Source organism: Neolamprologus multifasciatus, chromosome 13 (genome assembly GCF_963576455.1).
Source record: "Neolamprologus multifasciatus chromosome 13, fNeoMul1.2, whole genome shotgun sequence".
Lineage (NCBI taxonomy): Eukaryota > Metazoa > Chordata > Actinopteri > Cichliformes > Cichlidae > Neolamprologus > Neolamprologus multifasciatus.
Window position 1 is genome coordinate 16,329,302 of NC_140451.1, and position 24,246 is coordinate 16,353,547.

The 24,246-nt window shown below is 39.9% G+C and overlaps 1 protein-coding gene across 1 annotated transcript; it reads right to left on the reverse strand.

Moving 5' to 3' along the window:
- Window positions 1-2,175: 2,175 nt before the first annotated feature.
- Window positions 2,176-24,180, reverse strand: LOC146505279 (leucine-rich repeat-containing protein 1-like). Its single transcript, XM_085182844.1, has 14 exons — window positions 23,508-24,180; window positions 14,533-14,650; window positions 14,020-14,098; window positions 13,083-13,172; window positions 10,587-10,643; window positions 10,434-10,497; window positions 9,915-9,989; window positions 9,579-9,723; window positions 8,721-8,839; window positions 7,511-7,594; window positions 5,916-6,031; window positions 5,233-5,399; window positions 4,069-4,211; window positions 2,176-3,603 (listed from the first exon to the last, which is right to left on the reverse strand). Exons 1-14 carry the CDS (start codon window positions 23,664-23,666, stop codon window positions 3,445-3,447), a joined length of 1,575 nt encoding a protein of 524 aa, XP_085038970.1. The 5' UTR covers window positions 23,667-24,180; the 3' UTR covers window positions 2,176-3,444.
- Window positions 24,181-24,246: the final 66 nt, after the last annotated feature.

The following is a 24,246-nucleotide window of genomic DNA, read 5'->3' on the forward strand; positions in this document are numbered from 1 at the left end:
CAACACTTTGTCATCTCAATATAGCATGAAGTCAGTCAAACTTCAGGGATGTCAATCTATTTCATTAGGAAACAAACCATCGTGAATCTCTTTCACCTCCTTTGGTGCAAATGAAAGTGACAACAGCTATACTCAAGAGCCAAAAACAGGACAACACCTCAAAAAAGAGGATGGTTTTGCAGGCCATGGCGGATCCATATGTGCTGTCCATACACTATTGCTCTCCCCCCAATAACAATAATTATACATCAATTTTTTGGTGCTGTTCAAAGCACTCAAGGTCACCTTATAACAGAATATTAAAACATGAACGACCGTGAAAGACACTTAAAGACACAAATAATATGAACTTAAAACATAAAACAAAATAGTTATTGTTTTTGAGTTTCAATTTGAATTACATCATACAGTCTAGCTGACAAAGGTGAAGTGGTAATCAGCTGCAAAGGTGCAGCACAGTTAAAGGCACCCATGATGCCTGAAGTGAGCAGCAATCAGAAGAGAGGGAGGGATGTGAGGAATGAGGTCTAAAAGTTACAGGAGTGCTAAGTGCCTTGGAAAGGAGGAGAAAAGTAAGAAGCGAAATCTTGTATTGGATACACAGAGGAATGGGGAGTCAGTGAAGCTGGATATGAATAGGTGTAATAGACTTGATGAGGGTGATGACTCATGCTGAGTTCTGTACCATTTGAAATGGATTAAGGAGAGGTTTTGGGGGGAGACCAGAGATAAATGCAATGCAATAATCCAAACAAGAGGTGACCAGCGCATGAACCAGGACTTGTGTGCTGTGTTCAGAGAGAAAAGGGCGTACATTGGTGGAATTAGGCATTACTGATGTGGGCAGTAGAGGAAAGAGTATCGTCCAAGATGATTCAAAGACTTTTGACACTGTGGACCTGACATCTATCTATAGAGACAACAAAAGGGCGTAATTTTGTAAAAACTTGCATTTTATTGTCACTGAGTTTGGTCTGATTGAGGTAATGGAGATGAGAAAAGGGGGAGGAAAGAGAGGTTCTTGGTTTTGTAGAAAAAGTGTCATCGATATGAAAATGAAACTGTACACCAAAATGATGAAAGTCATTTCAGAGACAGAGGAGATAAATCGTAAATGGTCCCAGCACTGATCCTTGAGGGACACCAGAGACACTCTTTACCCTCCTGACTGATTTTTCTCTAGATGTGCTTTTTTCTGCTGTCCTTGTGACTGTACAAGGACCTGTGCAACCTGAAGAGACATTTTCCTCCGTTCATGGCACATCCATATGTGCTGTCACATTTGCTGTGTCTCCCACTCGGTCTCAGTGTGGAGGAGACAACAGGAGGCACACTGTAAACAAGGTCTGCAGCTGTCCTCTTCTTGTACGAGTTGATACCGGTCCTGCTGCTGGGTTGATCCCTTCCATGGCCCCTGTCCAGGTGTTCTTGTATATAGCTTGTCTTCTGTTGCCTCTTCTACAGTGTTGAGATTGTGCCAGGAGACACACCAAATCTTCTTGCAACACATATGCCATCCTGGAAGAGCTGGTCTATCTGTGCACCATGACTGGGCTGCAGGTACCATATCACGCTATCCGTCATGGTGAGGGCATTCACAGAAAGCAAAACTGAAGAAACATCAGTCCAGTGGGGATAAGGAGAGAAATGATCTGTGGCCACCACCTACAAAAAAAAAACTTTACCTAATGGGGGTTATCTTCTTGTTGCCTCTCCAGGTCACCTGACGTCACTTTCATTTGAACCAAAGTATGAAATGGATTCAAAGTAGTTTATAAATCTTAGACTAGTCTATAAACTAGACAGGCTGACTTTGTGTTACATGATGATTCAGCGTTCCCTTAAACGTTTTAAAACATATATATGCATTGAAGTGGAAGCATGCCAGGCAAAACAACATGCAGCACATGCAGGATAAACAAGTCATGCCTGCAAAGCATTACAGAAATATCATGCACTTCTGGACAGACAGAACAAGCGTGAAAGGGCCAAGAAAGGTTTTAATTCAAAATGAGACGGGTCCACTCTAAGCTTACTTTGAAAATATATTATTTTTGGACAGGGAGATAGATCCCACCAAATGTATTTCAATTAAAAAAAGAAGAAGAAAATATTAAATTGTAATCTGAATTATACAGGGTGACTAATGAAATTAAAGGAAAAACAAACATATCGTTTAGTGTTGCACTCATTTTATTGATCAGTGGTTAGAAAGTCATCCAAATCCCCAGGCTCACCACCTATTTGAGATCTGTTTTGTGCAGTTTGATCAGAAAACAGCTAAAAACATTAAAACCAACATTTGAACCAATTTCCCTGGTCCACTTTTTTCAGTTTAAAAACAAAATGATACAGCTGATCGTGTACCATCTCAAGAACAGGATTTGAGCAAAGCTGAAAAGTGTATTGAAAAGGAACTTTATCGACTACATTTGTAAAGAATGCCGACACTGTGGTAAAAACCTCAAACTTCCAATGATTATTCTTGACAGTACTCTTTGTTAAAGACAAAGAAAAATACATGTTTTTGGCATCTATTTGAAAAAGATTGCAAAGCAGTGAAGCACAGCACATATTATAATAAGATAGCATTATTACTTCTGCATAGTTACATTGCAGATGCGCAATTCAAATTTAGTGTGCAGTACTTAAATCCAAACTAAATTAATCTATTTATTTCCAAAATTATGGGTCTAGATGTTTCATAGATTAATAAGAGGATCCAAGGCCATCCACTCATCCGATCACAGTTATATTGGTTGAATAAGACATAAGTGACTGTGTTTTGTTCATTGCTTTGATTTAAACCAAGAAAAACAAAGAAAGACAAATGTACCACGTTTGCAAAAGGGGAAAAAAAAATTAAAATTGCAAATGATTAAGAAATTTGCTATACATTTTATTTACATCTGAGCTGCCAAAAAGTATAAAAGTATCAATATTCACAAGAGTATGTACAATAATCCTTAATCAGTAGGTCCAAAAAAAAAAAAAAAAAATCCTGGTTTGTTTGTCCAAAAGGTATAAAGAAGTATTCACCCAGTGTTTTAAAAAATATATAGAACATATATATAATAATACATTTAAAAGGTTTGACCACATTAATAAAGACTTATAATAGTGCAACTACCTAAATTATATTCTTATAATGAGCCATTTAAAAAAGTAATAAATCTCTAAAATGTCTTTTAAGAGGAGTCTCTCTGTGCAGAAAATTCCTGTGGACAATAATTTTTTTTAAAAATGGAAGGCACAGCAGCCCTGGTAGACTGAGTGGGATTTACACAGGACTGGAGATAGAGTAAGGTTACAGGCGCCCTAGGGTTTAATCACAGGAGGGGTAGGCCATACCAGGGTTTGTAGGTAAAAGAGAAAAGGGGTAACTGGGTTGTGCAGGACAACACGGCGAGACACAGGAGGTAAAAGACATTTCTGAGGTAAAGGTCACACAGACGTGGTCACGCTGTCCGCAGCGTTATTGACCTCATTTTTGTTGGAGTCCAGCCCTTTGGCGGCGTTCATGTCGTTGCGGAGGTTCTCTGCTGCTCTCTTCATACTTTTCAGCTGGTCGGGGTGAGGCGTGGCCCGCCGAAGTAGTGTTCCCTGTGTAGATGAAACAGAATCCAATTAGTGGGATGCTTTTTAAAATCTGCTTAAATTGCCTTGGAGAGAGCTGAAGAACAATGTTTACATGACAGCAGACTGTGATGCTCGATGCACGTGCCTAGCATTCATGATTTGTCAGAATAATATCCCAGAAAACATTATTATTATTATTTCCAGTAATTTGTAGCACTTTAGCATGACTGTCCTACCCCAAGGCTGTGGATATAAAACGATCAGAGTGCCTGAAAAAGCCACTTGAAGCAATCCCCATAACCTTATTTATGGCATATTTAATACAGATGAGGACATATACCCATTAAAATCTATGAAAACTAAGCTAACCAAGCTTGCTTCTTGGTAAAGCTTGCTAAATAATTAAATTGTGCTCAAATGTTCAAATCTTGCTTTAAAATGGGAGTTCTAAGATTGCATCCATCTTTTATATACAGCCTATGGACTCACCGGATCGTCGTCATCGTCGACATCATCTCCATCTACGAAGTGAATGACGCTGGTCCTGTTCACGGCGTTGTTGTCCCATGTTTCGTTAGCAATGTCATTCACCAAGCTCTCCATACCTCCGCAGCGGGCAAGATTATCAGAGCCTGGGGTTGTTTTTAAAACAAACAACATATTTAATATTACTGGAATTCACATAAAATGTTAGTACAAGCTAAAAGCAAACATGTCAACAGATCAAAATCAGTATGGTTACGATTACTTCTGCAATCTGTTTGCAATCTGCAAACACAAGAAAAAGCTGTCCAGTGCTAATGAGCGAGCCTGAAACTGTCAGATCACCATTTCAAATCTGAGCTTAGTCACAGGCTTACAGCAACACAATCTTCCCTGCCCCCAACCTCAGCCTCACTTTCCCCACTTCCGCCAGCTTTATAGCTGCATTTCTCTGACAGGAGACATGCAGCACTTCTCAAAATTAACAGATGAATTTGCTTATTATTTTTGCTGGCAGAAAACAAGATGAAAAATAAAGTGATCAGCAAGCATATCACAAATATTTACAAATCTGTGTGAAAATCTGTCAATGACAGGACAGAAAAAAAGAAAAAATTACAATAATCTGCTGTATCAGGCAGCGACAGAGCCAGCAGTCAGCGGCATGTGTGTACCCAGTTTGTGAGCTTTTAATGGCAGCAAGCCAGGCGCTTTTAAGCCTCTTTAGCTGTCCAATCCACAACATTTCTGAAAAACATATTGAAAGAGGGCCTCAAGGGACAAGAGAGGGCCTGATCTGTTATAGGCGCTGTGATCCCTTACAGGACCTTATAATCGACAGATACTGCAGGAAGGGATCAGAGGCTGCAGAACACACTGTGCTCCTCTGAGCAGATCATGTGATAATGTCACGAAAACTGCAGGAGACGGTACAAGACTTAACGATGAACATTACTAAAAATGTCTCAGAGCGAGCACAAAGTCATTTCACTCTGGACGAAGCCCATCACTTTAAGAGCATGGAGACGCTGATCCACTTCTATGTTTATTCACACAAAGTTCTCACATGCAAAGAAGCAGAGTGATTTCAATCAACCAGTGAGAAAATGTTTTTCTCTACACTCAAACCTCCATAATTATCTCAGGCTTATACTCGATGAATAACATTACCTTTGTCGTCACTTGGCTGTTGAGGGAGCAGCACGCAGGTAAGCACCTTCTCGCCTGACTTAGGGTCCTGATCAGTCTGAAAGGTGAGGAGCGGCTGCGACTGGTTTTCTGACAGCCATAAGGCCTTCAGCTGTAGCGTCGTCAGAGAAAGCGGTAGGTGGGTGAGCCTGATAAACAAACAGGAAATAAATCACTGCCCACACAACTCCCCCACCTCCAAGATACCTCCTGGTTATTATTTCCAAAACATACACACTGCTGTGGGCACAGTGTGAATTAGGAAAGGTGTCACATTTGGATGAGGTACATGGCAGTTGTTTTATTTATGTGTAGGAGGTAAAACACTCTCCAGACACAGAGGTGAACGTGTCTTTGTGTGACTCAAGCTGCAGATATCTGCAGCTTTCGTTCTAGACAAAGCTGGGAGCTATACAGGTACAGGCAGGGGAAAAAAAGGTCAAAACAACCTCTGACTAACTGAATAACATGGTCAAAATATCAGGCTGATCTTCAGGGATTAGCAGGCCGAAACCAAGTATTTAATTATAAAACAGCATCATAAAAATGAAACACAAACCATGTTTTTGCTACTTATTATGAAATGTTTTTTGGGTTGTTTTTTTTAAATCGAGACGGAATAAACTGACAATCCGACTTTGCCAGCTCGAGATGAGTGAACGTACCGGTTCCCAGACACGTCGAGCACATGCAGCTCTGTGGCTTGCGACAGCTCTGACGGTATCCTCGTCAGCCTGTTCTCTCGTATGCAGAAGACATTCAGACTACTGCAGCCGCCAATCTTAATAACAAGAGACACAACAACAACGTGATTAGGCTGCCGGCACTTCAAAGTTGAAATGGTTAATCATAAGTAAACACACGCACACACAACTGCCAATATAAGTCTGTCTTAATAGCTTTATGAATCCAGTCCAAATGCACATCTGATGTTTTTCAACAATGCCCCAGCAATAAAAAGCACGATAGATCTTTTGCCAGCATTTGGAAACTTTGTCCCCAGTTTAGTGATCTTGATGGAAGAACAATTACATGTCAATAAGATGTGGCAGAGTGGCCTAAAATTAGGAACAATTAGGCCTGGTAGCCAGAGAAAACAATGTGCCGGCTGAACTCCAGCTACAATATATTTATCAGCACAGACTAACCAGTACAGATTAGACCAATCGGGCTAAAAGGTGCAGGGTAAAGTAAATGGGTAAAGGTGCTAAAAGCAATTACACACAAGAAGAGTAAGAAACTTTCAAATTTACTGAGCTACTTGCGTATGTGTGAGCAAGAATAAGCAAAAACAACCAAGGCACTGTCCTTGCTGGAGCATAAGGGCTCTAAATGTGCTGGTTTACATCCAAGCAGATCCAGGAGAAAGGTTTGTGCATCTAATAATCAATTGATAGAGTCAATAAAGTTAATACAACTGGGCCAATGGTGGAGCTATTCACACACACACACAAACAATCCAGTGCAAAACAAGAGCATGACGACGAAACACAATGTGACACAATAATTATCGATCACCTTGTGTTTGTATTCGACTGAAGCCAACATCCTAATTGAAAATAAAATCTGATTAATTGTCCAGCCCTGGCCAGTGATCAAGTAGCTGAGCAAAGCTCAAATCAATACACACGCCACAGTAACACTGTCACTGTTAGACATGTCATGCAATGCAAAACAGTGATACCATGGATTCATTATCTAGGCCAAGTGTGCCTACTGTTATTTTTCCCCAAACACTGCAGGCTTTGCATCATTTAGACACAGGGGCATTGTCCAACATTTCAAGAAGCCTTTCAGATGAAGCTTTAAACCAAGCGAGCCTTCACTTACGCAGACAAGAGGTTAGAGAAGAATGTCGCATGCAAACACAAAGGACACACTGAGACAGAGCTGAAGCTGAACAAACCGGGGGGCCGAGCAGTAAAAATGAAATGAGAGAGCACCACAAGCAAGAGCATTGTCCAGTCAAATGTGAATGAACCTCGGTTTGAGCTTTAACTCCCTCATAACAGTTGCAGAAAAGCATCATATTACAATAACGGCAGTCTGGCATAACCACATTACATCAGTGTGTACAAAACAGATTCGGTTTCAATTTCCACTCTAACGTGTGCAAACAAATGACAAAACCAGTAACAGCAAAGGCCCAAGAGATTCATATCTGTGTCATTTACCAGCAAAGAAAGGAAGTGCTTCAGTGCGGCTATAAACTTGAATAAGCAGTTTGCCAGCATTGTCAGGTGGCATAAAAGAAGCTTACCTCCTTGGGTAACGACAGTAGCTGGTTTCTGTCACAGTTCAGGTGAAACAGTCGCTTTAACTTTCCAATACTCCTCGGCAAGCTCTATAATTATAAACCAAAACAAAAATTAGAGGAAACATCAGCGTCTGCTCGGTTTTATATTAAATAGAAATATTTATTTCTCTCATTACTAAGCAACTTATCTATTTATCCATAAAACAAGGACAATAAAGTCAATCAAATTATGCATGTAGTGCTTTCATGCACTGTGTTGCCCACGTTGTCATGTCATTTACACACAAAACAACAACATAAAAACAGGCCGACTTATCGGTGGTGATGATGTGTACAATACTTTGTTTCACTGTTTGCTTACACTGTGTGCAGGGTGTGCATCCTGAGAAACCTAACTGTAATCAGTTTGTCCATCTCCTTCATGTCTTCAAAGAAAAAGATATCTTAAATCTGGCTTATGCATTCAGGCATAATAATCAGAATAAGGAAGAAAGATCATTTTAGTGATTTTGAAGGTGGCATGGCTGTATTTCAGAAACTGCAGATCCATTGGGAATTTCCCACATACCAATGTCTATGGATTACAGAGAATGGTCAGACTGCTTCGAGCTGTTAAGAAAGCAACACAAACTCAAATAACCACTCGTTACAACAGAGATATGCAGAAGTGCATCTGAGGTTGAACCTCAAAGCAGATGAGCTACAGCGGCAGAAGACCACACCATAGCTCCATAGCTGTTCTTAGCTCCATACAGCTAAGAACAGCAAACTAAGGCTGTCAGCACAAGCACAAGTCCACCCTGCCTTATTCAGGCTGATGACAAATGGCTTTTGTAGTCTCCACATCTTAATCCAATACAGGATCTTTAGGATGTGGTGGAACGGGAGAGTCTCGTTGTGGACGTGCAGCTGAAAATTCAGCAGCAACTGTGTGATGCCACCATGTCAATATCGGCCAAAATCTCTGTGGCACATGTTTCCAGTACCTTGTTGAATCTATACCACGAAGAATTAAGACAGTTCTGGTACTAGCAAGGTGTACCTAATGAAGTGGCCACTGAGTGTATATTTATTGGTAAATACTTAGTTTGCCAAGGCTTAGTTTAAACATTTGCACAACAACCTTGGCTGTAGCCATTTTTCCATTAGACCATGAGCTCATTAATCTGTTTTTAAAGAGGATGCATGAAGTTGGAAAAGACCCCAAACAAACCTGTAGCTGGTTCTCTGTGAGCACAAGTTCAGTAAGACTTTCACAGTTGCCAATGCTCTCTGGAAGATACGCCAGTTGATTCTGATCAACTTTCAGTATAGAAAGTTTTCGTAGTTTTCCTGCAGAGAGAGAAAATATATACATATGTTGAACATGATATATATTAAACAATATAAACCCTGTAAGCATTGAAAGGCAGTCAGTCAACTGAGGCATTTATATCAACTTTATTAGCAGCGTCCTCCTGAAATGCACCAACAACATTGAGAGTAACATCCTCCTCTCTACCCCTTAATGCTCTCTGGTCGCTATGGTAACGTGTAAATATTTCTTTCAAAATAAGACACACAACTACAACATGGGAAAAGACGCAGGGAAACAGAGTTAACGATAAAAATCCTGATAACCACAAATTTCACATCTGAGCCTAAACTCTCGCGGCCTGGTTCCAAACGACTCAAGGACCAGCCCGGAGATTGGGGACCGCTGCTCTAAGGCAACTGGTATAAATGCGGACAAAAATCACCCTTCATGCGTGTGTAGCTCAGCCCCACCTTTGTCAAACAGACAGGGTTAGAGTTAGACTTACAGTTGTTATTGGCTGTTGGTGACACACCTACTGCCCAAAAGGTTTAAGGTCAGAAACATCTCAAACACACCTAGAATACGACGACAGGCAAAGATGATTTCTCTGCTCGCTTTAACACACCTCTGGTGGATCATAAGTCATGGCTAATTGTGTTTTATTATTATAAATTTAAAAACATAAGAGACCCAAGAACATTTGTGAACCACATATTATGTTTCAGATTTATTACAATCATGCTACTAAAAGAGCTGACAAATTCATATGCATACCAATGCTTTCTGGTAGAGAATCAATGTTGTTCTGAGATACTAGCAGGTCAGTGAGTGACACCAGGCCTCCCATCTCCTCTGGAAGTTTCTCCAATTTGTTTTCTGATACATCCAGACACAGCAGGCTTTTGATGTTGCCCAGTTCCTAAGGTTCACAGCAAAAATGTGTGTATGTTAAAATAATACAACGGCAAACCTGATCAAGGAGTAGGAACAGAGACAGTCTTTTTCTAAACTTTATATATGTAACAGTATGCAAATGACAGTGGTTTTATGATTAGCAGTAAGACTGGAACAGACTGTAAAACATAGACATGAAATGCGTGATTAGCTTACTGCAGGTATTTCTGTCAAGTGGTTTCCATCCAGCCACAAGTCCTTCAAACTGACAAGGTGGCCTATTGACTGAGGCTGCGTGGGAGGAACCATAAGAGCCAGGAAAATATAAAAGAGAAAGAGAAAAAAAAAGGGACAAAGCAGAAAAAGCCATCTCAGTTATTTGCTTTAAACTGAACATGAGTTTCCCTCCGATACAATGCTGCACCTGTTGTGCTGCTTTTTGGCAAAATAGCAAAGAGTCCATTCAAATTTCAAAACACAATCTCCGTTAGACAATTCTTGGCAGCTCATCCTTGCATGATCTGCCAGTACCTCATTCACCATCGGAGTTAAACCTCTCACATAAGATTACAACTTAAAACCAAAGCTGAAAACAGATGGCCATCCTCCCATCTGCACGATAGGAGGTGAAAGCTGTCCTCGAGGGATGCTAATCTGCTCGGACATGACAAGAACAAGGCAAAGACAAAAGTTGTGTTTTTGGCATTCTTCTGGGTTAAAACAAAAAAACCTCACCAAAGAGTAGAGTTCATTGTTGCCTAGGTCGAGTTCTTCAAGTTTATGAAGCTGTGATAATGATCTGTGGATGACACGTGCAAGACAAGTTTAAAAAAAATTGAAAAATGCTTAAGAACGCATGCATATCCACATAAAGCAATGAGTACTCACTCTGGTAGGAATGGCAATACATTTTCTCTGAGTTCTAGTGATACCAAATTGGTGAGGCTGCAATGACAGGTAAAAAAGAAAGATGATTACATGTTACGCTGAGTGTTTTTAAAACAACGAGTTTAAATGACAGTTAAAAATGGCCATAGACAGTCTTTTTGCAATCAGACATCTGAAAACAGGAAGTAGTTTGGAGGTGTGTCCATCTTATCGAGGCTGTAAAATTGCAGCAGGATAAACAACGTCTGCATACTCTGCATACTACTTTAAATGAAGAGCAAAAAAACAGAGACCAACGGACAGCGTTGTCATCTGGCCATTCATGTATGCCTTCGTGCTATACATGCACCTAGCTGATACAGGATTTTATAACAGTAGCCGTCTAGAACAGTACAAAGTCTATGTTGTTTACGAGAAGTAACTCTAAATAGGTTAGACTTTGTGTTATTAGTGATGGACCAAGGAGACGACGCCTTTTACAGCACACCCTTGACTGAAACGCCAAGCCGGCATTCCTTGCATGTTACCAATTTCACTGTGGAAAACTACAGACGCGGCAGAAAATAAATTAATTTATGCAAAGCTCCAACACTGCTGCTAGTTTTCATTCAACTTGCTTCCACTGCAGCAGATCACTAAAACCAGATATTAAAAAGACAAAAGAAAATCTTCCCAATTCCAGCACACTGTGCCTGAGATTCGATTTGAAACACACCACCTTACTGCTCAACTCTCTGATTTCTGTGCGTGCCATTTCACATCAGCAAACACTCCCATCTCACGAGATAAACCGCTGCTGCCGTGTAACCCCTTGGACATTTATCTTATCTACTTCTAAAAAACCAAGGCATCCTGTTCCAGCTGTGCTATGGTTTTCATTACCTTCTCCTTTTGACAGAGAGCAGGCCTTAAGCCATTGTGTTAAGCGAGATAAAATATTGGACATATGTGCGGAACATGCCGTACCATGAGGCAGAAAGAGGGGGGAGAGGCAATCCTAAGAGTTTGTGCAATCAAAATCCTTAACTTTTTTCCCATAAAGATGACATCTGATTACCTCCCCTATACCCTCAAAAACAAGTTTGACACCTCAATATGAACTGTATCGATAAAGACTCGGTTTGTTGATCACTTGAAAAGCTTCTGTGTTGCTGCATAGGCATTGTGTGTTATAAGCAGACCTGGAATATGACAGAAGCCGCTCAGTTCACAAAGGAGCTTTAAGAGTTACTTCTAGCAGGCTTTGACCCATGACCATCACCATATGAGCATTCATCTTCTTTATCTTAAAGGAATAACCACCACGACAGCGCCACCTGGAATTTTCTCAACATCATTTCAAACACTACAGTCCTGGCCTGAGGCCATAAGAATTAGCAAAGACTTTCTGTAATCAAACAGTAATCCTTCCACAGAAGGTTTTTTTCTTGTCTGGTTTTTTTTTTTTTTTTGAGACCCAGAGCGAGATGCAAAATGAAAACCTGGCAGAGAACCGTTCTTGAGAAAAACAGTCAAACAGCTTCACACATCTGGAATAATCCTATCCCTGTCAGGCCTCCGATTCAGTTTACCTTAAAATACCAAACCTCTACTAAAATATCTCCTGCGGCACTCTGACCTGAAAGCAAATAGCTTTGTTATTAAATTCAATTAGAACTGATCTCAACGTTTAAAAAGGGACCCCACGGGACTGAGAATGTAACTACTCTGGATTATATGCCATCTCCAAACAAGCATTTTTGCCTTTTATGAACAAAGGCAAAAGACGCTAACTGATGAGTTGGTAAGGAGTAATGTGGTTGGTATGTTCGCCTGTGAGATACGGTGAGATGGAGGAGATTCTGAAGAAGGCAAAATGACAGCAAAAGGAGATATTGAAAATGAAACCTGCTTCTATGTTTCTAATGGTGTTTACTGTGCAACCTTTGAACAGTGGGAGGTAGAATAATGACCTGGGAGCATCACAGATTTTGAAATGCTTTCCAGAAGGAACATACTGTGTGTTAATTAGCTGTGTAGGAGGCCAACCTCGACAATTTGCGACTAGACAAAGTTATCACGCAGAGAAGTGGCACCCTAAAGGAATACTTTGGAGCTTTGTGTGTTTTAAAGTAAAAATGTTGTTGCTTATGCTAAGTGCTTTGTTTGAACAGAGTAACTGACAAACCCCATAATTGAAGTTGCCATTAAAACAACAGAAATATGTGCCTTTTGTTACAGTAATTATCAAATTCCTTTCTGGCAAGATCACAAAGACTAAAGCAAGGTATGTGACTTGAAAATGCAAAGGGAGTCAGGTGAGATATTATCAAACACAAGTCTCCCTTAAACTGGATAAACATCAGTCTACCAGTGCATCGAAACTCTCCAGAACAAACCCTTAGTAGGCTTAGAAAGATTCAGGTTCATCCTTAACAGAGTATGTTACCATTAGACACACTTCAGATTTCATGATAAAATATATATACTTTAACATACTTGTGCTAAATCACTTACTTTCCAATATTTTCTGGAAGCACTTGCAATGAAATGTCATTGATGGAAAGGCAGGTTAAATTCCTCAGCTCCGTGAAGCTTTCAGGTAACCTGGATGAACAAACAACAAGACACAAAGTGAATCCACGAGAATTAACAGTATAATTTGATCCAGACATTTCAATCATTCTGACAGTATTCTTTAGCATTGATGACCCTGATGCCATTATCTGTGTTTGCTGCTTATCATCTCTGCCCTCAGATTGGCTCTTTTTATATTAAACAAAAGACCATATGCAACCTTAAGTTTAGGTGTTATTATGTGTATGCATATCCCAAATATACACACACCAGTTTGGGCTTTATTGCTCCATTAAATTTATGACTGATAACCAAATGATGTCACATTCCTGTAAAGCCAACAGTCCACAGTCCACAGTCCAGTCATCCCTGGGGTGTTACTATTAACCTGTTAAAATAGGGCTGATGTAGAATGAAGAGTGGGAAATTAGGTTACTACTCTGGAAAGTACTGTTCTGTGTGTGTGTGTGTGTGTGTGTGTGTGTGTGTGTGTGTGTGTGTGTGTGTGTGCGTGCGTGCGTGCGTGCGTGCGTGCCTGCACTTTAACAGTATTGAACACCAAAGCGTCACTATTACTTCCTAAAGTTGTGTGGCTTTGTGCCCCTGCTGAGGTGCAAATTAGACATGATCTCACCCACACATGGAAAAGCAGAGTATGGGAAATATGCAATCTGCCAGGTATATAAATATTACTAATGTTACTAACAGCAGAGAGGTTAACACCACACAATGCAGAAAATGAAATTATATATATAATTTCATATAAAAATAAACACATATGATATGTACCATTTGAAAAAAGCCTTGAATGCAGACTGTTGTAAAAGTATTAAAAATAATCACAGGTAAAGTTTTTTAAAGTATGTCAAATTCTTACTTTGTTAATGGATTTCCACTGAAATCAGCCACTTGGAGAGCTTTGCAGTATGAAATGCTCTCTGGAATGCCCAAAATATCTGAACAAGAGAAAATATGTTGATTATAACACTGCTCATTGACTGCAATTGGGTCTTAAAATGTGCCAACTTAAAAAAAAAGCAGCAAAATGAAAAGTACATAAGTGAAATAATAAGTGTTTTTATGTAGAACAAAGCTGTTTAAGCTGTCTCTGAACTTAAGAGGTCTTTACAGCTACAGCTGAGAAAGGCTTGCTCTGTTACAGAAGGAACCTCACCAGTATATCAAAAAGAATAAGTCAATTAATCTTTAAATTTGTTTGTGGCATTAGTTTTTGTAATGGCAATTAAATATGTGAGTGCAATTCTTTTTCTGAGCTCTTCTGTGTAAAAACCTGTTCTAGCAGTGACAGATGAAACGCCTTTGAACATGTTTACTTGTGTTGTTATTTTGTGGTTTAGCCATGTGATATACCAGTGTTTACTCTGCTTACCATTTCGAGAGACATCCAGTTCTACCAGCTGCATAAAGTTGGCTATTTCAGATGGAATTGTCTGGATCTCATTGTCACTCAGGCCAAGTTTTCTAAGTTTCGCCAGCTGGAAAAATTGCTGAAAGATGGAAGGGAGGAAAACATAGATTTATTAATAGGCTTCGAGATATTTAACATTCAAATTACACAACCTGGTCAAAGATTCATTCTTGTATGAATTCAATTCATGTCAGTTTTATTTATTTATACAGTGCCAAATCACATCAACAGTTGCGTCAATGCGCTTTATATTGTAAGGTTGACCCTTTAATAATACAATAGAGAAAACAACAAAATCATGGCGACAGCGGGAAGGAAAAACTCCCTTTTAACAGGAAGAAACCTCAAGCAGAACCACCTTCAGGGAAGGGCGGCCATCTGTCGTAACCGGTTGGGGTGAGGGGAGGAAGACAGAACAAAAGACATGTTGTGGAAGAGAGCCAGAGATAAATAATAAGTGATGATTAAACTGTACGACACTGGATTACAAAATTAATAGAAACAAAAACAGTCTGAGAGCTTTTTATTTTTGGAAGATCGCTACTTTTGCCACAATGTCACAACAGCAGACTAAATGCATTTTTACTTCCGTTCAATTTGTATAGTGCCAAATCACAACAAATGTTGCCTTGATTCCTCAATTACTGTAAGATAAAGAGAAAACCTCAACAATCAGATGATCACTATAAGGACGAACTAGGCAACTGTAGGAAGGAAGAACTGAATACTGAAGAAGGTTTTATTTTCAAGAACGCAATTGTTAAATCCTTTAAAATCTGTTATTCTGATCTTTCACAGGTTTGATTTTGTACTGCAGAAACTCACACAAAAGCCACTAACCCTGTACCCCACGCTTAACATCAAGTAGTTTTCTGTGTCTTGAAATATTTGACGACCTAAGTCTGTCATGATAAATATACGGCTCTCCTATCACAAACAACTTAACAGACCTTTGCCACGGTTGTGTCACAGCTGTAAATAATAAAATGAAGAAAGCTGAACATATTTAGCGGTTTCTAGAACTTGGGGTTGTTATGGTGGTTCACTGTCGGGGCTTACTGGGACACAGAACAGAGCCAACGTTAACCTCCTAGGACCTGGCGTCCACATATGTAGACATCTACACCAAAATACTTCATTTTTCTCTATAAGGGCCTGATATTCACTTACGAGAACATTATACTGCCACTGTTCTATCAAAATTTGAAATAAATGTCCTCATATGTGGATCTCATTTTTCTCAAAAACAAAAATTAGGTTTAAAAAACAAACAAACAAACTGGTAATTCTTTGTTTTTACATTCTTTAGGTCCCAATCAACCCAAATAGCAAAGAAAAAATAAAAATTCATGCCATGAAAGAGTTCAGATCTTAGGAGGTTAATGGTATTAACATCTGTGTTTTCTCTAGTATGACACATCAAAATGTCTGCTTAATGTTTGTCATGTGTCTACTTAAGCTGAGGTGTTTGAAAAGTAAGCAGCACATGACAAGAAACTTGAACGAAAACAAAATGGCTACTAGCAACCACTCAGAAAAAGTCTTGTAAAGAGGGAGAATTCAAATACAATGAAATGTATGTGCTGCTCATTATGACTCTTCCATTAACTTGCTACTGTAAAAAAAAATATTTACACTATTATTTTATTCCAACTTAATGAAAAATAATTGTTTCATTGTTAAAAATTTGTTACATAGTAGCAACATTCCCTGACACAGAAAAAGTAACAAAACTGAATCCAATTAAAATGAAAACAAATTAAAAGCCTATGTTTTGGTGACTTTAGTCACATTTGTCAACACAACCTGCCCGAGGTCTGCTCCAGAGAGCAGGTTTAGCTTAAATTTTGAGTTTTGGCAAGAGAACTATAGACTTTCCAGAAAGAGTATTAACTTAAACAACAACTCTTTTGAACTCCTCCCAATGCATTTGTCTGACCCACTGTTTTTATTTCCTCATTCAATTCGGTTCAGTTAGGTTTTATTTATATAGTGCCAAATCACAACAATAGTCCCCTCAATGTGCTTAATACTGTATGGTAAACATGCTACAATAATACAGAGAAAACCCCAGCAATCAACCAACCACCTAGGCTCAGGGAGGGGCAGCCACCTGCCATGATCGGCTGGGGATGAGGAGAGGAAGACAGCACAGAAGACTCACTACAGAGAGCCAGAGATTAATAATAACTAATGATTAAATGCAAAATGGTGTACAAACACATTCATACAATCGATTTGTAAACTCATATCAGAGCGCATTAACTAATTAATTAATTAAGAAATGTACATCTTTGCAAACACTGAAATCCAAGTTAGATGTTAGTTTTCTAGGACAGGATAGTGATGGTGATCACTGGGCATTGTAGATTTATTATAAGGTTGGCACAAAATCTATAGGTTGCGCTTTTGTAATGCTGTGCTTACAGTAAGGCAGCGGTCAGGCTGTGAGCCATTTCCTCTGTGCTGAACCTTCTACTATCCATTACTATGTGTTATTCGCTGTGTAGATAATACAAACCTATATGAAACTTCAGACACGTAAACACTGATAAGGAGCCATTTTTCATGCTGTGACCTGTCACCATGTTGGATAAATTCCTGTCATAGTAGGAATTTTGTTGAAGATGATGTAATGCAATCCTGGTCACGCAAGCCTAGAGATCAGTCAGCCTACCCTTGGCAAACTCCAGTCACTAAGGAAAAATGTGTAATCCCCAGCGGGTTGGCGAGTGGTTGCTAGCTGTCATTAGGTGAAATTAGCAGCAGAACGGGAGCTGCACCAAAAAACTGGAGGTGAAAAATTCTATTTTTAAAAAAATTACAAATTTAATATAAAATTCAGCTGGAATTACAACTTTATCTATATTAATAAGGGATCATAATAAATTATATAACTCTTTTTCTTGTATTTTAAAGATAAACATTGTGGTCCCCACTGACATGCAGTCACATTTACAGTTTCATCAGGCTCTGATGTTTATTTACCTGCAAACAGTAAAAATCCTTGAGCTCCATTTTTAAAATTTCCCCCGCGCATGTTTAACTCAGGGTGATCATACTAAAACCAGAGTCCGAGCTCAGAAGTTCGGGATCAGACTCCCGGTTTGTTAACCTTGCTTTCTGGTGCAGGCCTGTTTTGGTACAGACGTTTATTGAAACTTGGGATGTCTGTGTGACCGCAAGCCTGTTTGCACTGTAATATCAACTCACCCCTAACAAATACTGAAAGTAATGAATTAGCTCGTCCTAAACTGAATGGAAATAAAAACTCCAAATACAATAGGAATTAACAAAAGAAATAAAATAAACAACTATTAAAACACTGACTACCTTAAAACAGTTAAAGCAAAATAGAAAATACCGAGAGGCTACGTTCATCACAGGCCCCTCCGATCTTTTTTGTGTCCTTCAGACTATGATATTAGACATGAGGTCAAAAAAGAAAGAAAGATCCAGCCAGCACACTTCTTTACAATGCAAAAATCAATTATCACAGGCACATACTTGACAGCCATAACAAGAACAGGCAGAGCCTTGAATGTGTGTGTGTGTGTGTGTGTGGGGGGGGGGGGGGGGGGGGGGGTTCTCTTAATGTTTTGGCATGAACTAAATAACTCTTGATCTTCTCCTCTGGGCTTTGTGAGTTAAAGGTGTGCCAAGGGGGCATGAGGGTTCATCCACTTTGTACATATCATTTAAATCAACCAACCACTTCTTCTCTTTTTTTAGCTCCATGTCCGGTTTGTTCCAAACACTGTATTTGAACTTCAATGTAAAAAATGCCTCACAATTGTAATCCACTGAAAACTAAATGAATTCATACTGCAGCTGCTTAGTACAAACTTTTTGGCTACTCATTTCATTAACAAATTTTTTTTAGGATAACAATTCTCTTATTTGAAGAGAAACCCTGCAGGCTATGGGAAAATTTTGTCTTTGCAGTTTAGAGGAAACTAGACAGTTGTTCCCCTTTGTTTGCCTAGCACACAGGCAATGCCTGCAGCTTATGATTACCAAGTTAAACTTACCTGTTCAGCACATTACCAGCTTTAATGATTTCTGACTAATACTTAATAAATTGTGCCACTTCCTCAAAGTTAAACACCACCACCTTTAAACTACATAAAGACTACAGATGCTATCTATGTGGATAAGCAATATAAAAAGCCGTAACCATAGGCAGCACCAAATACAATGATAATGTTATTGAGCTGCCAAATCAGCAGCAGATCTGATCTGAGTTACTGTCAGTGAGGTGTAAATGTGTTGCTCATTATCTACAGACCAAATCCAGATCACACTGTAATAATCAGTGCACCATAAATAAAACCCACGAGTCCAAAAGTCAAACTCCACCCTGTTGCAAAATGCACATTATTCCAAGCTCTTAAGGACATTTAAACACCTCTTAATCTGTCTTTTCAACACACAAACTTTTGCATCCTAAACTCCTTCTTTTCACGTTCACTAAAAAACACATTTGTGTGGGTGCATTTTTTTTCTGCTAAGCCAGTATCTATATTACAAGTGGACACCTGGAGATTTGTCATGTTTCCAACCAGGAAACTAACTGAAAGTTTAACACGTTTGGAAAATTTATTTTTTAAACTCAATTATAGTGTGTGTGTTTCTCTATCCGACTTCCTCCTGTGTAACTCTTTTATGACACAACAATCGACACGGGAAGGACATACAGGTTCAATGTCAAGGATTCAGAACAGCTAAGGACAAAACAGATACAGCTTCGTGGAAATCCTTTTAACAATAAAGACAATCGGAGTTAAAAGGGAGCAATGCAAAGCCGGTACCAGTGTTGTTACCACCTTTTATTTTAACTGTGACAGAGTCCTGCATTAACTGAAACCCTGACAACAAACCTGTTCTTCCTGTTGGTTTTTTCATGCTCCACCCCAAACAATCACCCATGTATGAAACGCAAAAAACCAAAACAGGGCAAGTCAAGAAAACATTAACCATTCTCATGCAGTCCAAACCGAAGGTGAATCCTCAGGTTCACCTTCAGCAGCGCTAGTTAGAACATAAGCAACAGTCTGAAGGGATTTTGTGGTAATGACTGCAATCGGGAAACATAATCACACAATACCTTTGTTTATTTTAGTCTAGTCCATACAAACAACAGACTGCATTAAACTAACTTAACTATTACATGTTGACACACTTAGCAAAACTGACTGCCAGGCACAATCCTATAAGCACAGAAGCTTAAGTGAAAGACATGAGTGTCAAATGTGTTGTGGAGTCTAATTCGCTGCAAAGTAGGCTATAGTATTATATATCGCAGCATAGGCGAGAGTTAAAACCGTCTCAACCGCATGTCAGACAGCCAACAACTGCACTACCTTTATGACAGTTCTTCCTGTAGATCACAGGATACTCAGAGCACAACTTTCTTTACCACTTAACTCGGGTCATAAACCCTGCAGCTTCCTGTCTCAGACCGGATATTGCTTCTTCCTTCCATCACCACAGTCACCGTGTCTGTATTTTCTGAACGAATGCACACCAGATCTCCAAAAGGTTACCGAGGCCAAAAACTAACCGAGGCCAAAAACTAGTGCCTATTTTCTCTTGGTCACTCAATCTGCTGATTATGTACAGTAAAAAAACATATGAACCATGCTACTGTGACAGATTCACAGTGACCAAAAACAAGAACCAATTTTTAGTGGACTAAAAGTTGACTGACTTATTAATCGATCTGCTTTCATTTATTCGGCTTTAACAGTATCCTGAAAGTCATCAAGTATTCTGGCTTCTCCTGGACGTGTCCTCGCAGGCTAATTTTCAGCTACCCATCAGGGCAGCATTGTCCTCAACTTTCTTGTTAAACTGCAAAACAGTTATTTTAAATTTCCCAGTAAAGGCCAGATTGGCCACTCTTAGCTTTTTATATCAACGACTGTCATCATAGTTTCTACTCTACTAAATGCTTTTTGTTTTTGTTTTTACATGTGGCTTGATAGTTTCTGTTTTGTGTCTGATATTACAAACTGATGCTTACACAGGTAAAGAAAAAAAACATTCAAAGACCTTTAACAGAGTCACCGCTACCTCTGTGTCTTACAGTTTCAGTGAAGCTCAGTATGCTGGAAACTGCATTCATTTTTAAACTGGATGAACAGGCAAGTGCATTTCAACAGCCAGCTAGTCTTGCATTCCTATTCTGTCTCTGCAGGCAGTTTGTTTGTTTGAACGCTGTTTACCAGCCAGCCTGATGTGTGTACTCTTAGAGCCAGCTGCTTAAAGGGAACTTTGAATAAACAGACAGTCATGAGTTACAGTTTGCCAACTTAGTCGTGTACCTGGGCAACAAATAACACATAAAACAATTAAACCAACAAAGAGAAGCAGGGCCTAACTATTAACCCTACTCACACAAACCCACGCTTCAGGTTCCTTGACTTAGTCAGCTGATCTGTCTTGGTAAAACTATGAAACCATCTGCTCAACTTGCCCAATCTTGTCACAGTAAAAACACACCTTTGCCGTTTTATCTTGCTATTAATACTGCCTCGTGCATGTTTTTATCTGCCTGCTGTGTAAAAGCGACTTGAAATACGTTACTGTCAAGGCTCTGTAATGCCATTGTCAATACAATGATAACGTTGGGGAGGCTTCAGTGTGATCAGTTAGCCACCTCCGAGGCAAATGTGATGAGATTGCGAGGTGCGCACTGAACTGGACGGATACAACAGTTTGCCCAGTCGAGCGTTTCTTGGGTTCTCTTGGCAAGCATTGATGACAACACTTTCAATTGTCACCACGCAAATGATGCAACCCCTACATCCCCTAAACATGCTTAAAATATTTGTGAAATAGCTTAAATGTCACACAGTTCTGTGTCCACTGTCACAGTGAGATTACACCTGCTAACTGCATCCTGTCTGATGCAAATATCCAGTCTGTCAAGTGTTGGGGATTTTTTTTCCTTTCTCTTTTTTGAGCATTTGTTTGGGGCTTTATCAGTCTGTACTTTACAATTCAGGTCATTGATTCATTATGACTTCATTAGAAAATGCTAGAACACACAATTGCTCTAGTGAAGCAACAACAAAACACATAATGCAGTCTTTGTTTTCAGACAGAATACCTGTTCCTGTGCTTTTCTTCGATGGACAAAGTAAGCAGTGTGGTACAGCCATGGGAGGTTGCTCACATTATCTCTGTTCCATCATGTTTCTATGCTCATGCCAGACCCAAAAATATTCTTTCTGTGGTCTTTTCTTTCCTGCGTGGCTCTCTGAAAACTGCAGACCAAATCAGTGTACATCCTGTTAAGATAACGTTCATCAGCTTTAAAAAATGGCTACATCTCAGCTTTTTGACACAAGGAAGAAAGGTTGAGCAGAAAACTGCCCTCCAGAACCAAAGCTTTCCATCTGACCCACCGTGACTTCAGGAAGGTCTTGCTTGTCAGGAACAGCTGTAAACCCAATGAATTACTACTCCTAGGTTACAGCATGAACGAGTAACAATTTCTCCACCTTAAAATGTACTCAGAGCTGAACCAAGGGCACCTTCTAAAAACCAACTTTTCTGCTAAAGACAATACTAATGTCAGGCGAGGTATATTCAGCCAGAAAAGTCTACATGACCCATTCATACGCTTGGGAAAAAACACGTAAATCTTCTGAGTAGTAATCCAGATCTCTAAGGTCACATGTAAGCAGACTAGGATTGTGTATCCCAACTTCACCAAGAGTGTAAGTCACACTGAGAAGCCTGCAATCAAAATACGTGGTTGCTCTTAAAGGATGAAGGACCAGGACTTTAGTCATAATATCTAATGTCAGGGGGAAAAGCAGTTTGGCTTTACAGAACTTTTCAAGACAATCCATTAGTGACTCACTTGAGTGATTAAATTTACGTACATATTAGTAAAACTTTGTGGATGTGTGGTCTCAGCATGATTGTTTCTCAAGTCCGCTTCCTTTTTTTTGGACAAGCAATCTGACAGCATCACCTTGGTCTCTGCAAAATTGTGATATCAAGTTTGTAATAGGGCTTTTTTTTTTTTTTTTCAAATTTGTCTTAGCAGCAGATGAAGCATCAGCCATGATCATGACCAACCCACAGCAAAGATTGCCATTTTTAATGTCAAAGTACGTTTATGCCAAGTTGTGCTATCAGATAGCTCTAAAACAATTGATCGTACATGCAGTGTCTCTAGACTAGTAGTCATAGTACAATACCCACTTACAGTGTTGATTGTCCTATCATTTAGCTATTGTCTCTTCGTGGTTTTATTACAAGCTACCTTATTGCCACAGACGGAAAATTATGATCTCCTTGCTGGAATTTTTATAGAGGTCTCAATGCTTTTATCAGCAGACAGGTTGCTTCTTTCGCCAACATATATCCAAGGCCATTCAGACTTTGCATTAGAGAAGAGCAAAAACAGCTGTTTCGTTTAAAGAAGTGAATGCCTCTTCCTGCTTGGCAACCACATCCACATAAATGATGACTGCATTTCTCTTAATTAAAATCTGACATGCATACTCATGGATAAATATCAGCCTGAAGCAGCAGTGCTGTTTAAATCTATACTCCCAGGGGAAAATATACATAGCTACATCATCTGCATTTATGGCTCTGTCATGCAGAAAGATACTACATGTAAGGAAAAAGCGCAAACACAAAGGTCATCATAACCTGCCCAAACAGGTTCAGCAGTTCAGATAGTAGTATCAGTGCGATGCATATCTGAGAGCTTAAGTTTTAAGATTGTGAGTCATAATTCTAGCTACCCTGCGGTGCAAAGGTGTATCTTTGGGGGAAATTTCCACCCTTACGGTGTCTCACTTTACTAATCTTGTGTAATTTTCGTGCCCGGATCCCACCTAGACGGGGTGCCAGATCAGCTCAGTTACCTGCCATTTAATTTAAACGAGCGGAAGCTGCTTTCTCCTTACCTTGGGCAAGTCTCGGAGTTGGTTGGCATCCAGCAACAGCTCCTCCAAACTCCGTCCGTAGCGAAAAATCTCATCGGGCACATAGAGCAGGGAGCAGTGGCGTTTATCGATCGTCTCTACATGACGGTTGCACCGCCACAGGGGTATACAGTTAAACATCACGGGGGAGGTGGAAATAAATCTCGTACCCGTGCGATAAAACAAGCAGCGGGGAGGAGGAGATGGTGGAAGATGCAACAGATTGCTATGGTGGGACAGCCACCGACAAACACAAGCGAGGCGAAACTCGCAGGCAAGTAAACACCGAAACTCCCGCTGTAAGTCAGCCGCTGTAACGTTACCGAGCTAACGTTCCGCAGGTCGCGAGTAACATGGGTGCTCCAGTCCCCGTCGTAGGTTCACTTTGTAGTTTGCAGACACCTGTTTTTTCTCTCCACTCGGTTCCTCGTCCAACGTCCGCCTTTTTTAAAGCCCCCTCTTAAGCGTTAAACACACGGGCTACATCTCAGTGTGAAGGAGGGCGGCATTCTCGTGTGGTTTTTTTCTTCTTTTTTTCGTCTCGTCCTGGAGTTAATTTCCTCTCCCGTCCTGTTTCTGACCCGGAAAATTCACTCCCTCATTCCAATCCTACGTCATCATTCCAGGCTGCTCCTCCCTCCGGTCCCTCCTCTGGATCCCGTCCCGCACGGGGCCGCCATGATAGGGCACAGATGACTGGCAGCGGCCGGGGGCGGGGGAA

Coding starts and splice junctions, on each gene's coding strand:
- LOC146505279 (XM_085182844.1), bottom strand. CDS start 23,666: ATGTTTAACTGTATACCCCTGTGGCGGTGCAACCGTCATGTAGAGACG. Junction 5,400..5,915: donor CTCGACGTGTCTGGGAACCG/GTACGTTCACTC, acceptor TTTGTTTATCAG/GCTCACCCACCTACCGCTTT. Junction 4,212..5,232: donor ACAGCCAAGTGACGACAAAG/GTAATGTTATTC, acceptor AAACAACCCCAG/GCTCTGATAATCTTGCCCGC.